This window comes from Prenolepis imparis, unplaced genomic scaffold (genome assembly GCF_030444845.1).
Source record: "Prenolepis imparis isolate NDT839.2.m4 unplaced genomic scaffold, iyPreImpa1.0 SCAF_12, whole genome shotgun sequence".
Taxonomy (NCBI): domain Eukaryota; kingdom Metazoa; phylum Arthropoda; class Insecta; order Hymenoptera; family Formicidae; genus Prenolepis; species Prenolepis imparis.
Genome location: NW_028141170.1, coordinates 5826215 through 5843748, shown reverse-complemented (window position 1 = coordinate 5843748; position 17534 = coordinate 5826215). Strand labels below are relative to the sequence as shown.

At 33.3% G+C, this 17534-nt stretch overlaps 1 protein-coding gene across 3 annotated transcripts in view; it reads left to right on the top strand.

The window, feature by feature from the left end:
* Window positions 1-17534, top strand: part of LOC145943675 (beta-1,4-N-acetylgalactosaminyltransferase bre-4) — a 109771-nt gene that overhangs the window by 66679 nt on the left and 25558 nt on the right. For all 3 annotated transcript variants that reach the window (XM_083051406.1, XM_083051407.1, XM_083051405.1), the window contains one exon: window positions 13582-14008. In XM_083051406.1, coding sequence (XP_082907532.1) covers window positions 13848-14008 — 161 coding nt within the window. In that variant the 5' untranslated portion in view covers window positions 13582-13847. The remainder of the gene's footprint in view (window positions 1-13581; window positions 14009-17534) is intronic.

Below are 17534 nucleotides of genomic sequence, written 5' to 3'. Positions count from 1 at the left end.
ATAAATTATTGAAATTATCAGTACATAACTTAAAGTGATTTAAAAGCGATTATCAAAATAATTTAATAATGTAATAAACTTATACATGTTTTCGCGCTAATACATAAATTTTTTCTCAGTATATTTTTCCGGTAGATATATAATATTTTTTTTATAAACGTTTACACTTTTCTATCCATCGAACAGACGTAAAATATTGTTCCAATCGTAGAAATATTTTTCATTAGTATTGCGTTGAAAACATGTTCCTTATTGAAACATATATTGAGATTCGCGCACGACATCGTTAGACCAAACGCAGTGACAGAAATTGATTGACTCATTAATGGCGACCGAGATATTTCGAATTGGTTCGCGTTTTAATCAAAGCCGCCTGCGTCGCGATTCGTTGGCGTTACGTTCCTTTTATTAAATCTTGCTTGCCGATTTATTGATTTATTGAGTTATCTGCCCGCCATCCAGAATACGTTAAATCCGCGGCTTGACAGAATATAAATTTTGTTGTTGTTTTATTTACTCGGTTATTATAGTTTGCATAACTGGAAAAAAATGCACGAATTAAAATATTTGTCGTTTTTATCGCAATTTTATCGTGCAAACGATTGATTGTTTTTTTTCTATAAGATGATATGCAGTATAATAATAATAAAGAGCAGAAAATATATAAAATTGCATAATTAAATAGAATAAAATTGATTTTTTTCGAAATTTAATATATACGTGAATTATTCAAACGTTTAATTTATTTAATAATTGAAAAGAGCATCGAGAGAATTTAACACAGATGTTATTAAAACTTTGTTTTTAATTTAATTTAATCATGATTCAGCTTTAAATATATCTTGAAATAGAGTGTTCAACTTAATTCATATTTCACAAAATGAATATTGAGAGAAGCTTCGAATAATACTGTATATTTTTCTTCGTATAAATTGATCAAGATACTGGATTATTTGCGTCCATTAACGTTAAAGCGACATCGAGTTTATATTCCGGTATTCCCTGGAGAAGCGGAAGGAATTTATAAAGAGATTAAAAGAGGTTGCTTACGTAAGAGCGGCCACACCTTGCTACTATCTGTCTGATGGTGTACCTTCCACAATCTTCTTTATTCCCGATAGAATTACGCTTATCGCGTGGCTCGTAATTTCAACATAATAATAATAATTAGGTCGAGTCACATGTCGTGTTTTCTTTTTCTCGTATCTCTTTAGAACATAGAAATTTTAATTTAAAAGTCTTATAAAAACACTTGTAATTTTTTTATTATTAAAAAATGCATTATTTATATTTAAAAAAATATAGCACGAATATAAAATTATAAATAACATCACAAAAACACAATGTACGAGATAAAAATTTTCATTTAATTTATAACTGACATATGCGTGGTTTTAAAAATTAGTTTTTCTACATTTTTATATTTTAAAAATAATAAAAAATATTTTACTTCAGGAATATAAACGTATTCTACATTTTATGTGTCTGAAGCGAAATGGGAAACAAAGAAACAGAGAAAAAAATTGTATAAGACAATACACATGAGAGGAAAAAATATATACATAAGGAAATGTCCCTAAAATATAAATATCAATAAATAAACATAACATAAAAAACGCAATTAGAAAAGCGAACAATTTTACACTTTGTGTTTTATATGTAAAAATATATTCGATATTTCTTATCGAATTTTTACGAGACGTTAAGTTCATGAATCACACATCAATAATGCCGATCTCACGCTGAATCAAACGTTATATGCGGTTTATGATTTTCTATTTGATCCGAATATAACATCCATCGAGAAAAAGGCGTCATCTAATCTCGTCAATAAACCATATCGTGATGGTATTGGATAAAATATGAAAAGAATTTTCTTAATTCTTTTATGAGTGTATTTTCGATTATTGCACAAGTACAGTTACCTATATCATATTAGATAGTTCAAAAATAATGATAGGTACTTTTTTCACATTTTATTTTTTATTTTTATTAATTTAAAAATTATTCAATTTTTGCTTTGAATATTTTTGTAAATTTTTAAATCGAAAAAGATTTTTAGCTATTTTGTCATTTACTTTTTAATATCTATTCTCTCTCTTAAAATAAACTACAGTGTATATACTGCGCCATATCATCAATTTGACAGCTATATTCCATATCTCAAGTGTTACGAGAATAACATGTCACAACATAGCAGAATGATATATGAACCATGAAATATGAACATTATTTAAGAAATAAGTAAAGTTCACAGTTACTGAATTATTCCGAAGCATTGAATTTCGCGATCCGAATATATAAATTAGATTGGTGCGGTCTGTCAATTTTAGGGTGATTTTCTAAGTTAAACTGAGATCAGTGTTTTAAACTGAATTATTTATATATTTAATTAAATTTATATAATTTAATTCACGCATTTTTTCGCGTACATCTCCCCGAAGACTAAATTTAACTATATGACAAAATATATTTAATTTGAAACTTAAGTTTGACATTTTGTTATTTGAATCTAATTTCTCTCTAATTAATAAACTCATATTATCGATTAATTTTTAGTTCTTTTACTGTTAGTAACGCCCTAGAATATGCTAGGCCTTTTGTAGGCATAAACATCGTTAACCAAATAGAATTGTTGTTCGATTAGCGACTGCTCGCTTAAGTTGTAACCGCTATAATCAGATCGCGCGCTATCAACAGCGGCGATGTAACGTAACGACGACGTTAACGCAATTACTACGTCCTCGGGGGACGCGCCGGCGAACGTTAAGAAGGACTATCAGAACTTACACTGCAGGAGTAACTGACGTAACGAAACTGCAACTAAGCTACCAGGATAATGGTAGGAAATCCTTTTTATAGTCGCTGATAAGTCGCTAAATTACTGGCATATAGCATTATTTTACGACGGTACTTAGCATGCGCGCAGTGTGTACTTAAGGATAATGCTCGCGTGAATTTTTATTTTCTCCTGTTTCCTCCTTTTTTTTAGAGAAATTACTAGAATCGAGATATATATACGACGAATAATCTCGCAATTAATTCTATACCCGAATAAAATAATGAGCAATTTAATGTAATAATTTAAATTTCTTCAGCATTATTAGAGAATTGTAATTAATAATTATTAACAATAATATTAAAATGATTACATTTAATGAATATATTTATAGATAACGTATATTTATGTCGAATACACGATGCATTAAAATTTTGCGTTGAAATTTTATTTATTATAATAAATACACAAATTAGAAACTTTTGTTTGTACTTTCAGTCACTTTTTATAATTATTTAGAGCTATCTCTCTTTGTAATATTTCAGAGAGATATTTTTAGGGATCTCGAGAATTAATTTTTTAATAAGTTCTGATTCAATCAAAATTTAGACACTGATATTATTGGTTTTTGTACGGATTTAATTAAAAATTCACATTTACGATAAAATGAGCAAATCATGCTTGCTTGAATTGATATGTATCCTGGTTTAAATGAGATTTTTCCAATATCACATTTTTCTTTCGGGATTATTCATTTTATTCTCTGGGATGAGAAGCAAAAGCTTTCGAATCAATACTACCGGCTTTGACGATATCATGGACCTTGACCGCCATGGGTCCTTGGATGCTGGCAACCATTATGCTCTCTTTCTCTTTCTTTCTCTCTCTCTCTCTCTCTCTCTCTCTCTCTCTCTCTCTCTCTCTCTCTCTCTCTCTCTCTCTCTCTCTCTCTCTCTCTCTCTCTCTCTCTCTCTCTCTCTCTCTCTCTCTCTCTCTCTCTCTCTCTCTCTCTCTCTCTCTCTCTCTCTCTCTCTCTCTCTCTCTCTCTCTCTCTCTCTCTCTCTCTCTCTCTCTCTCTCATTCTTTCTTTTTGTTTTCCCCCCTTTCTTTGTATTAGTAAAATCGCATATCCTTCGCAATTCTGGCTGCTGCATTGCGACGTGCAATGTACTCCAAAGTGCAGCTGCACTCAGATTCGATAAAGCCAAGAATTCAGGGCGGACCGCGGGAAAGCGAATAGGGAACATCGTGTACAATGCGAAGGGTCACGATCCCCCTCTGGGCTTGAAATGGATATCTCCGGACATAAACGATCCCTCTTGAGCACTTGTGTTTCTCCCCGTGTTTCATTATGCATCCTTGTTTCCGCGAAATTAATTACTGAATAATTATATATCGATGGCCGGATGCGGTATATTAATATAATTAATATATTTTTAATCTATATGTATATATGATTAATACTTATACTGACATTTTTGCGACTCTCTTATTATTGATCGTGCGATTGTAAAATGTCACGATTCTCTTTGTAAAGAATATTATTTTGCGAAAAGAAGTTTTACATTTGTGTCGCTTATCGCGATAAATTTTCATATTAATGATTTAAAGCGCAGTAATTACATGTTCGCTTTTGATCAATTTTATTCTATTCTGTCAGAAGCATAATTCAGTCATCAACTGTAGTTTGTATCCGACATATAATACTATATTATCATCACATCACATATATTCTGTCTCTCTTGTTCATTTTCTAGATTATATATTTCTTTTACAATATGATTTTAATCTCATTTTTATTTTACTAAGAGGAAGTGATAAATCAGCTTGAGAATTCTTTTCTTTTTTTCTTCTTTTCCTCCCTTCCCGTTTGCCTCGCAAACATCCACACAGTGCGCAAATGTGTGCGTTTCTGCGCGTAGAGAATATGCTACACGAGGAGTGAATACGATAATACCTCCCTCCGTGACTAGGACCTGAGAAGGAGGAGGACACGATGTCCTCTTTGAATATTCCGCCCACGCGACGCAATCCATGCGATGACGATGCGGTCGATATGCATTCACGACGTGGAAATTATTCGACAGTCGACACGGGGTTGCGAATCGAGGTTGCGCCTATGAAAAAGTAATCCCGTCTCACTTGTAATAACCCGATTTAATTATGCGTAAATGTATGTTGTCAAGTGTATCTGTGTGTTTGTGTTTATTCCATCGATGAACTATCATACTTGAAGCTCGGGAATCCGGTTTTTATACTGGATAAAAATGTCGAGTTGTTACTTGTTTTCATACGGATTATGAACTGAATGAAGAAAAATATCGCGAAAATGTGTAAAGAAATTATTTAACAAAAATTATTTAGTGTCGAGATGAAATACATGGTATTCCTATATAGCTATTCATTTTTTGTTTAAAGCTTATTTTTACGAATTTAAAAGAAATGTTTTATTATCAGTCGAAAGCTCATTTGTTGACCCGAATTTTTTTATTACAATTTTGTGTATAAATTTTATCTCTGCGAAATGTACGTTGAAATAAATGAATAGTACGTGTCACTGAAATATATAATACAGGGATACAAAATTGTCTTGAAAGCTACAAAATCCTCTGTTGACAAATTTAAATTCCACCTGTCTTTGATGAAAAATTATGCCAGCGCTGTGTTTCTACGGTCGAGATGATTCATATACATATGTCGCGGCCGATCCCGCGAGATCTATCTTTGCAGAATATATATTAGGTATATATCTCTCTTGGACTCAGAACGTCGTCATACGCGCAGTTTTACCGCTTTCCGCGTTTGCATGCAAATAGGACTCGCGCGACTCGCGAAATTGCGAAACGGCGATTACACGCGGACGCGCGCGCGTGTTAATTCGCGGCCGATTGTCCCGTCACGAACGATATATCCCTATGTATGCACAGCCACGACGAGGGAGAGAGAGACCTTTTGGTTAGGTCTGTTGACAACACTTGCAACACACACACGATGCAATGCAGCGGCTCTCTGTCATTGCAGCGAAACGCAATTACTGCGTGCTATATACACTCTTCGCACCGGCCGGCGACTTTATCGCGCGTAAACGCGAGGTCGCGTTTTTAATTGAATAAATGCGGCGACGTTTGATTAACGCGGAAACGCCACGCGAGGAGACGGCTTCGGTCTAATAAAGATGGCAACACGCGCTATTTATCATATGTCACCCGCACGCTTTTGTCCGCGGTATCTCGCACACGTCAACCGCGCGGCTGTCACGCATTTAGTGTAAATAAATAAATGAATTTCCGCATTGCCAACTGGTTTGCGATATATAATATAAAGTTAATTCGGGATTAAATACATTTTATAAATTGTAGAGAATCAACTTTTATATATAAAATTTTATCTTCAAAAATTTTTTATTATAAATAATGTAAGGGTAATAATAAAATTTACGCTGTTGACGAAATTGTATGTATTTTATACATACAATATTTTACGTGAAGTAGAGAAAATAGCGTTGGAGTTAAATTAATGTTTCTTTAAATTTATTTACAGCTTATTCTAAAGAATTGATGAAATCTTTTAAATTAAAGATTTTTATCTTAACAGAAATTTTAACTCAAAATTCTCAAGAGTATTTAATTAATTTGAAGTTGATTAGTGTTACACAAATGTGTAATATACATATATAGATATGCACTGGCGGATCCTGGGGGGGGGGGGTTAACCCCCCTTGCAAATTAAAAGAAACAGTTTTGCTGAATTTGTTTAAAAAATATAAATAAAGAAAAACAAACATTAAAAAGCTATCGACGTCAGGATCCGCTAGTGTATATATATAAGTATAAGATACACTGTAAATTATACTCATTACGCATTCAAGGAGTTAAGTATAGATTAAGTCAGACATAGGACAAAATGATGAGATAATTTCATTGCACGAAAATAATTAGGTGAAATTCTTTATATCTATATAATATATATTATATCTATATAATTATATATTATAATATAGATACAAAGAATTTCGCCTAATTATTTTCGTACAACGAAATTATCTCATTTCGTCCTATGTCTGACTTAATCTACACGTAACTTCTTGAATGCGTAATGAGTATAATTTACAGTGTATCTTATACATACATATTGTATATATTATATAGATATAAAGAATTTTGCCTAATTATTTTCGTGCAACGAAATTATCTCATCATTTCGTCCTATGTCTGACTTAATCTACACTTAACTCCTTGAATGCGTAATGAGTATAATTTCCAGTGTATCTTATACATACATATTGTATATATTATATAGATATAAAGAATTTCGCCTAATTATTTTCGTGCAACGAAATTATCTCATTATTTCGTCCTATGTCTGACTTAATCTACACGTAACTCCTTGAATGCGTAATGAGTATAATTTCCAGTGTATCTTATACATACATATTGTATATATTATATAGATATAAAGAATTTCGCCTAATTATTTTCGTGCATGAAATTATCTCATCATTTCATCCTATGTCTGACTTAATCTACACTTAACTCCTTGAATGCGTAATGAGTATAATTTACAGTGTATCTTATACTTTTATATATATATATATATTTTATATATATATTTTATATATATATTTTATATATATATTTTATATATATATTTTATATATATATAAAAGTATAAGATACAATGTAAATTATACTCATTACGCATTCAAGGAATTAAGTATAGATTAAGTCAGACATACGACGAAATGATGAGATAATTTCGTTGCATGAAAATAATTAGGCGAAATTCTTTATATCTATATAATATTTATATATATAAGTATAAGATACACTGGAAATTATACTCATTACGCATTCAAGGAGTTAAGTATATATTAAGTCAGACATAGGACGAAATAATGAGATAATTTCGTTGCACGAAAATAATTAGGCGAAATTCTTTATATCTATATAATATATACAATATGTATGTATAAGATACACTGGAAATTATACTCATTACGCATTCAAGGAGTTAAGTGTAGATTAAGTCAGACATAGGACGAAATGATAAGATAATTTCGTTGCACGAAAATAATTAGGCGAAATTCTTTATATCTATATAATATATATATATATATATATATATGTATACACTGGCGGATCCGGGGGAGGGGTTAAACCTCCCCCCCCTTGTAAATTAAAAGAAACAGTTTTGCTGAATTTGTTTAAAAAATATAAATAAAGAAAAACAAACATTAAAGAGCTATCGATGTCGTTGATCCTGGAATAAAAGCTAATCATGAAACCAAAAATATTAAATAAAATAATTTTGCAAAACCTCCCCCATTATCGACGTCAGGATCCGCTAGTGTAGATATGTATATATAAATTAAGACGGAGCGTAATGTAATTTCAAGTTTAGAAATATAATCTTATATCTTAACATTATATCTTAACAAGCTTATTTCAAATAAGAGCACTGATTTGCGTCTCCCTTAATTATACACGTTATCTCCAGCGTAAAATATCCAACTGTTCTGATTCGCATCTTCCTTAATTATACAAATTGTCTCTCGCAAAACCAACGCACATAGCATACTTAGGAAATTTACATCAGATACACAGGGAACTTCCGGGGTATCGCTCCGACAGCCATTCCGGCAACCTGACGTGACGTATCGCGACGTGACTTGAAGCAGAAAGAGATGAGAATATCTCGTTTATCCTACGAGAAGGGAGGGACCCGCCATCGAGTCAATAGGGCACGAATACAACTGTAGGGTGGACGTAATTTCGGGGAAGTTGTATAACGAGTAATATAAATGTCGTGAGAGAGAAAAAGCGTGTCTATTACATCCCCATAATGACCATGATGTAATGGGGGTTGCACGGTGATACTTCCGGTATAGGGGAAAACGAGGCTTCCCGTCGTCGTGTCCGGTCTCTCGAGGCTGGTTTTATCATCGAAGGAGACAGAGACAAATGTATCGCGCGCGAACGACGGAGAGAGTTATTATTTGCTGCCTCTTTTTCTCCGCGGTCGCGTATTTTGCGGCGAGACGAATTGGCGACGTCGTCCGCAGTTTTTTGTCTGTCGGAGGATCGTTTACAACGATCGCGCGTTTCATGAGTAAACGACGAGCGCGGCGGTGAAAACAAATCGACCGCGATGACAAACTGAGCTCGTTAATAGTACACACATTCTGTACTTTGTCGCAAATATCGATACCCATCTAAAATCGTGGCTGAAATATAGCCATCGAATTTATATCGAGAATAATTAAATATCAAGACAACGTAACATTCTATTCTCTATATAATAGTCTATTAATATTTATGTAATATTTATATAATTTATAATAATTTATAATTATTATTATAATTTATATCAGTTTTTTGATACTTTGTGTATTTAAAAGCGTAAGTAGAGCAATGAATTAAAAGTGGCTAGCATAAAATTTATAATATATCTTTATGTGTTTCTTCGAGAGCTCCACCCCTAGCACAATTTCGTATTCTTATACAGGATTCGGTCGTATATCTTGTCGGTCTTCCAATTTTCATGCAATCGTAAATAAGATACGATGCACGCATGCATAAAAGAGTGATGGTCACATTATTTCTTTTACGCAATTCAAACAATCGCGTGTGGCGATTTATCGATAAACTGTCACAAATCCCGACGATTACGATCACTTGGAGATTGTATAGAGATTACGCGTTTTTCTGAAATAGTAATCGAAGCTAAACTAAAACAAGAATTTTTCCCGGGTATTTTTTAATAATTAAATGAAAATTATAAAAATAATGAAAGGAAAATTTTATTCGAAAGTATACGACATCAGAGAAGGTGTATGACATTGTAAATATTTTATTTTCATCCGTTATTGTGCAGTTCAAAGTTATCGATCGCTCTTTTGCCAAGTCGCGTACGTTCATGAACTCTTCTTGTCACGAAGGAGAAAGAGAGAGACCTAGGGGACTTCTTGTGTCATCAACTTGGTTACGGAAAATACAAGAGTTCCGACGATTGTGCCGAGCGAGAAAATCCAATAGCTCGGAAAAATCGGAAAGCCGCGTGGTTTTGTGGCGGAGAAAAGAGCCGAATGATGTTTTTCACTCCCGGTGATGGAGCACTATGTCGCATCTCGCACCGACCCTCGGGAAAATAGTATCACACACACTGTGAAGGTAGAGAAAGAGCATTGTTATCGAATAGAGTTGGTCACACGCGATCGAAGTTTTTAATCTTAATCGTCAGACTTACAATATTATATATGTTTATTAGATTTTCATTATTAGCTTTCCGATATGAAATAATCCTTTCATCAAAATTATATTAAACATCATATCTTGTGTTGAAAGAAGAGAGTTTCGAAATTACAGTACTGATAATATCTTTATATAGAAAAAATTCTTTATATAGAAAATTTTCTATTATATATAGAAAAACATCTGTGTAATATATATAATATAATTTATTTTTAAAATTAAGAGTTTCATAAAATAAAAGTACATATAAAAGTCTCTTCTCAAAATAAAATTAAATAAGAGATAAGACTGTTATTAAGAAAACGTCTCATTCTTTTCTTGTGTTTCATATTGATATTAAATAATTATCACACCATTGATGCGAATATATTGTTGGGATTTCAAACATATATTTCTGGCGCATTTTTTTTCTCTCATAAAATTCACAATCTCAGCCGCATTTTTCTCTAATAGCACGAGATTGTATCTTATCTTTTCTCTATTAGTGTCGCCACAATATCCCGACCGACAGTCCATCGTTTATTTTCAAAGAGAAATCAGGGCACGCTATATCGCACGCTAGAGTGGAGCTGGACGATAACACGCGGATAGTTAGTAACAAAACAAGAGAGCCCGGGAGGGAGGGAAGAGGGTTTGGAATTACGACTGTATATTAAACAAACACACAGGCGTGCGAGGTATGAATAGACCGACAGCATAGCCTATCTTAGCATTGTCGAAGTACACAGGAGATAAGAAGAAGAGGACGATAGCAATATTACGGATCTCTTTTCTCGTCGCGAGATGAATATTCATCGTCTTTGTATGTACATTAATATAAAGGAAAAAGAAAAGGAGGGAGAGTCAATTGTAATAAAGGACGAATTAACTGCTTGCGCAGCGAGTATAAAATGCGAGAAAGTAATGAAAATACAAAGTGCACAAAAACTAGTGAATAATAATAATAGTAACAAATAACGAATCAGTAAAATTTCTCTCGTTAAAATTTATTCAGTTTTATTCCAATTGTTAATTAAATTGCAAATTATTTAATGTTTTAATAAGTTAAATCAAACATTTACTGGCGAAATCATATTATTTTATGCTTTTGTGCTTTTATGCTTTTGTTTATTGACGAATCACTTTATTGGTTATTACGCTGCATTTTAAGGATATAATATTTGAATATAAAATGAAATATAAAATATAGTGTTTAATATGGAATATAAAATTAATTATAAATGATTAAAAAATAATTTAAAATTAATACATGAATGCATTATTGGAATTTCTATATAATAAAATTTACAGTTTTTTGGAAAATTAAATTTTCCATTAAAACTTGAAATAGAAATTTATGATTATTAGCCATTTTTGAAAAATAAATCTTTGAATTTTTAGAGAGAATTTTTATAAATGTCTAAAGGATTCATTATATCTCGACTAATACAGCGCAAAGTCAGTAAACTCGAAATTATAATTCAGACCCGAAATATTCAACATCTATATAACCAATAAACTGTAAACTATTAGCCATTTTCAATCGGCTATGCAGTAAAGCGCGCATGTCAGCTTAATCCTCTTACGTTCCACTTTCCGAACCGCAAGCGCAGCCAGTTTCCTCCTCGATCTCGCTCTATTGTGTGAAATTCAGAGATTGCGAGAGATTCGCCGCGATTCCAGCAGAATCTCTGAATTCGCGCGGAAACGCTTCCCTAGTTTATTTAGCACTCCGTGATAAATTCATCAATTAATTGATCAATAGAGATTAATCGAACAATTTACATATCGAATAACGAAGTCGGAATGTGAAATCGTCGACGATAACGGATCGATAATGAAGGTCGAAAATTATTTTTTAATAGGGGAGTTACTATAATAAAGATTGCGCCGCGAAACAATTGGGGAACGAGTTACCGTCGCGAGCCAATAAATCTGGCAACTCGTTAAACACCAGCCACTCGTGGTAGCTCCGGGCACATATAAACTCGGATTAGTTTCTGTCGGCGTGGTGTAAGAGTAATCCCGCCTATAGTTTGATCCGATGCAGTTCTGATAGTGATAGCGATTTCCCTGGCAACGTCATATCGGATTCACCGTGTCTCGCTAATGAGCTATTAACGCGTCGCCAACTTGTATAAATCAACGTCTCGAATATATTAAGCTCGCATTTGGAGCAAAACACAATTTTGTATAATACGGTGACAATTTCGTTAAGTGATAAAATTACCTACGTCATTTCGGAAAAGCAATTTTGTTTTACTGTTTCTCTCTCTTCTGATTTTTTTCTGTCTATTATATATCATATTATTTAATTGACATTCTCTGCATATTGTTCAATATCGAAAGATAATTATCCTTAAGAAATTAATTAGAAATATTTCTAAAATTAGATAATAGCTGCAATATATTATTTTCGCACAAATGCCAAGGCGATGAAAGAATTATACTATAACACGAAATTGTGTCGCGAAATTATAGTGACACCTCGGTAAAAGTTGATAGTATAATTAACGCTCGAGGGAAAATTGTTTTCTCGGCAGTCGCGTATACGGCATTTTTAATTTCACCATATCTTCGGGAACTTCCTTTTTATTTCGTCGAGCTCGACTCGTAATTCTCGTAGGAGGTGTACAATACTATGGTATTATTACATTTTTCCACAAGCTTTCTCGCGATAAATTTTGCAGCTTGCGGTGTTAATGGCTCCGCGTGATATTAGCTTGAAGCTTTAGGACGAAGCCAAGCGAAAGAGTTTGTGAAAATATATGCATCTTTTTACATTTTATGCTAAAATAATAATTTTTAATTATTATCTCTCTTATTTACTTTATTTGAAGGTATCTTTATTTATGCGTAATTTTGCAGAAGATAATAAAATAATATATTGTTTTTCACATATTTTAATTAAATATATATTTATACATATATATAAAGCACAAATATTCTCTTCCAATCTAAATTGAAAATAATTTAGCGTCAAAAATAAAAATTGATATATGACAAAATCAATCAATTTATAAATAATTGAATCAGAATCGAAATATATTTTAATTAGAATTTCTATTTTAAACTGGTGCAAAAGTTAATTCTATCGACATGTATTTCTATTATAACAAATTCCATTATAGATAGCACAATTTATATATATACACAGAGAGAATTTTCTCTTAGAATTTACCTTGAAAATCATAGTAATCGTGGGACAATATGGTATGGAAAGAATTTAAAAAATATGTTTGATTAATTATACTTTTAATAAAATTAATCAAACATATTTTATATTTTATTGTGATAGATATTATTATTTTTTATTGTGATAAATATTAATCAGAGAAATTGACATAAAATTCTTTCCATACCATATTGTCCCACGATTACCATAATTTTCAGGGTAAATTCTAAAAGAATTCTCTCTATGTACATCTATACAGTCTTACATGTAAATAAATTAAAAATCAGTAAAAATAGTCATATTAATTATCAATGACAATTAATAATAATTAATAGGAAGCCACGTATTCGTTGGGGAAGAAATTTTCTGACCTTCTCGACTCGATTACTGTTTTACAGACGTCACCATCCCGGTCCGAGGGGACGTCCCGAGGGTCCGCGGGGGTGATGCTCTTGGCGAGCGCGAGTGAGGAGTCCCGGGCGGCCTTTTCTCCCTTCGTGCCCATCAAGGGAGAAGGAGAGGGACTGGGTCGGTCCCTGGTCCAGCAGCAGCAGGTGCAGCTGCAACCGAGGAAGCGGCGGCCAGCGCGGGGGAGCACCTCGTGGTGCACGGCGGTGCTCCTCTAACGGCGGCTAGGAGGGAGTTATGGTGTCTCGTGCATGCAATGACTGTGGCCGCCGCAGCCGTGACACTGTGGCATCGTGCCCACCTCTACAAGGCGCTCGCCTGCATCGTCCTCGCCCTGATCGCCGTCCAGTATCTGCTTAGCGGCGGCGTGCTCGATCGTCGCTCCATCGAGACCATTTTCACGATCAACGCGACCAGGTGAGTCCTTGCCCTTTCATTTTGTCCGATTCACATCTCAAATTATCTATCCCTAACAGCACCCATGTTCGAAAGATGTTCAGAGGACGTCTAGAGGATGTTTAACATCTTTCGAACATGGGTGCTGTTAGGGATATAATCGATGGAATTGATTAATCGATGAGTCGAATTATCGAGATAATGGGTTGATTGCTCGAGTAAACAAATCGAGAGTCTTCGTTCTGTATTTCTCGCAATAAATCCGACTTCTATACATCTTCGAGACAAAGCATAAAGTATTTATTCGTGCCAACCTCAGCATCGTGCACGTATCTTGGAAACTGTGGAATCTCGAGATACTCGCATATATAACTCGCGGAATCCGTTGCTTAAATTCCGCCCCGGTGTATCTGTCACTCGCGTGTATTATCGCGAGGACGGAAGATGCACGCGTTTCTCCCCGTAATTCCTCGCTAATTACGAGTGTCGGATTCCCGGTTTAATAATTGGCTGTTATCCATCGTTATTCATCGTCGCTCGCGTATTGTGTGCGTTGCGTGTCTTGAATTTACGATATGCAAACGACAGCCTCCGCGCACTGTTGTTGACGTGAACTTTCCACGGGCAAAACTTTCGCCGGATATTTCGCAGAAGATGTCTTATTCGCGATAATTGAGCTCGATTTATAGTCAACATTATTGTTATACTGGTAACGATTATTTGTTTCGAAATAACTGTCATAGAAAGTTGGTAAAGTTTAATGCATCCACGTACCTTTTATTTATATATGTCGACAGTATTTAGAATTTGCAATTAAGAGTTGTTCTCTTATTAACAAATAATAATAATATATCAACGATCAATAATTAAAATAATATCAAAATAAATATACTTGAATTATTAAAAATAATTTATGAGAAAGAAACATATCTATATAATTAATGTTATATTCATTGATACCACAATCAAATTTTTACTATAATCCCATCTTGTTCGCTGAAATAATCGTCACAATTTATCGACAAAATTTTTCTTTTGTATTTACTACAAGATTGTGTAATTACTGTGTAATTACTACAAGATTATTTAATATTAATTAAATCTAGTTACAATATATTTTATTTATATATTTCTAATATATTATATTAAACAATATATAAAATAAAATATCAAATAATTTATTATTCATAAAAAGATATACATTAAAGTTTGAAGCTTAATTCTTTTCAAAAGAAGGATTCTGCTTACGTGCTCCATTTTTCAACCATCATTCGGTTAATTACGCAGAGTTTGCCATAGCATAGCGCATTGGAAAGATAACGCTTAAAATAAAATTGAATAACGACGTAAAGCGAAAATATACGCTGCCGCAAAGCAGGATAAAAAGCGGATTGAATCACTCCCTTCTCGCAGCAGCGTTCAACCGACTCCATTATTCGCAAGCGAAATTTAATCGTTAAATCGTCCATCGCCGTCATAATTGCCCGTTCACCGTATTATTTAGCCGGCTCGAGAGCCGTGGATGAAGCGCGAATTATGATCGAATTCTGCGGAAATTCTGCATTTTTTTTACACACACACACACTCGCGGCTTGCTTATTATTATTATCATAAAACCGTGGCTGTAATGTAATTTTCAATATTGTGATGGATACTTTGAGCTCGTGCAGCCAACCATGTTAAGTAACATCAGTGCTAGATATGAATAACGAACCGTATAATCGCATTCGACTTGTTGCAAAATTATTCGTTGCCCTACCCTTCCTCTCTTGAAACCTTATTAATAATTCGCAGCCACATTATCGATCATCTCAATCAGTCGCTTCGATAATTTTATACGAAACTATTAAAATATATAAAGTTGAAGTTTATTATACACGCAAAAAAATTTCTAGATGTCGCAACAAAAATTATCGCTATTTTTTGTATCTGATAGAATATCGTTTGTCACAGATAGAATTATCGTTTGTCACAGATAGAATTTTTTAGTTCTGTCTCTGTCATTTAGATTGATTACGTGCAAAATATATACGATATTACAATATTTGCTAATTGTTTATCTACCTCAGTTAATTTTTCGCACCTACAAAATTTTTGCTATAGTTGCAAAATCATTTTTTTTTAGTGTATAATTTGCCAAAAATTTAATTTCTTCCGAAAAAACATCGTTGATTTTATCTTAATTAAATTATAAATTTTATTTGAAAGAAAAAAATGGGGAGACTGTTTTACTAAATAATATTTTTTTTTTACTATTTATCGAAAAAATGAAAAAAATTTGTCATAGTCATTAAATCCACTTTTAAACGCTAATGTAACTGTTATTTGATGCACTTTCGATAAGCTGATACTTTTGGAGATAATATTAATTCATTTTGCTTTAATTTTGTACGCAATTATGTACCTCGTACAAGGGTGAGGGGTGTAACGTTATTATCCATACAGATTTTCATACATCACTGCATTTGTATGCGGCACGTGTAACTGCAGTAACCGTAGTATAGCTTAAGATCGATCCTTATCTTTTGGGGGCTCACGGCAGACACACGGGAAATCTCATTACCCAGCTACGTAACGTGGCAAAGTGGCTGCTTAACGATGGCGCCGGTACACGCGCGATTTACGGAGCCCACGTAATGGGAAATAATCGGTCGCTCACGCTGCGAGAGACATAGAGTCGCTATATCGATCGAATACGTATGATGACGGTGAATCTAACGAAGGGTAATTTTACAAACATAATCTCGCAAAAATGTCAATCTTTGAAAGATTAAAAAATAAAAGCTCTTCAAATTAAAAATTTTGCAATTTTATTTTGCGAGATTTTCGTTTTCGATCGTTTATAATTTGAAATAGACGTCTTAAAATTTTGGCGATATACATACATATGTATATACATATAAAATTATTACATATTTAAATAATTATATATATATTAATTTTAATAACTTTTGTAATAGACTTTATAAGAAAAACTTTCCTATATATTTACCTTTCATATAATATAAAAGAAAGAGATAAATTCAGGAAAGTCCTTTTTATAAAGTCTGTTTATTACAAAATTTATCATTAAAATTCACGTTGATAGTTCTGGGTCACAGAGTATTAAAAAAATTTTTTTATATTTATATTAAAGATATTTTTTTTATATATTTGTCCCAAAATTTACATACGAGAGAAAGCACTCGTGAAAATTATTATACACGAGGGACATCGAGGAATTTCGTGTGACTTTTTTTGGCGCGGCGCTTTTTCGCTGTCGTTTTTAATCTCTGCAATTATAGGCGCTTTTGGCGCTTACGCTGCAGAGGCGAAATAAAAAGCACGTCTTGCCTTCGTGTTGCAACGGCCGCGCTGTTATTATCACGAAGCAACACGCCAACAAACGTGGCGGCCAAAGATCTTTTAGCGCATTTCGCTGGCGTATAACGCGTTCTTTTAGCGAGTCAAGACTAAAGCTGGCTTTCTCAAAAGGAAAACTCTCGCACAATGTTGATAAGAATATACGATATATACCGGATATCGTTGGTCCATTTTTATCTGAAAG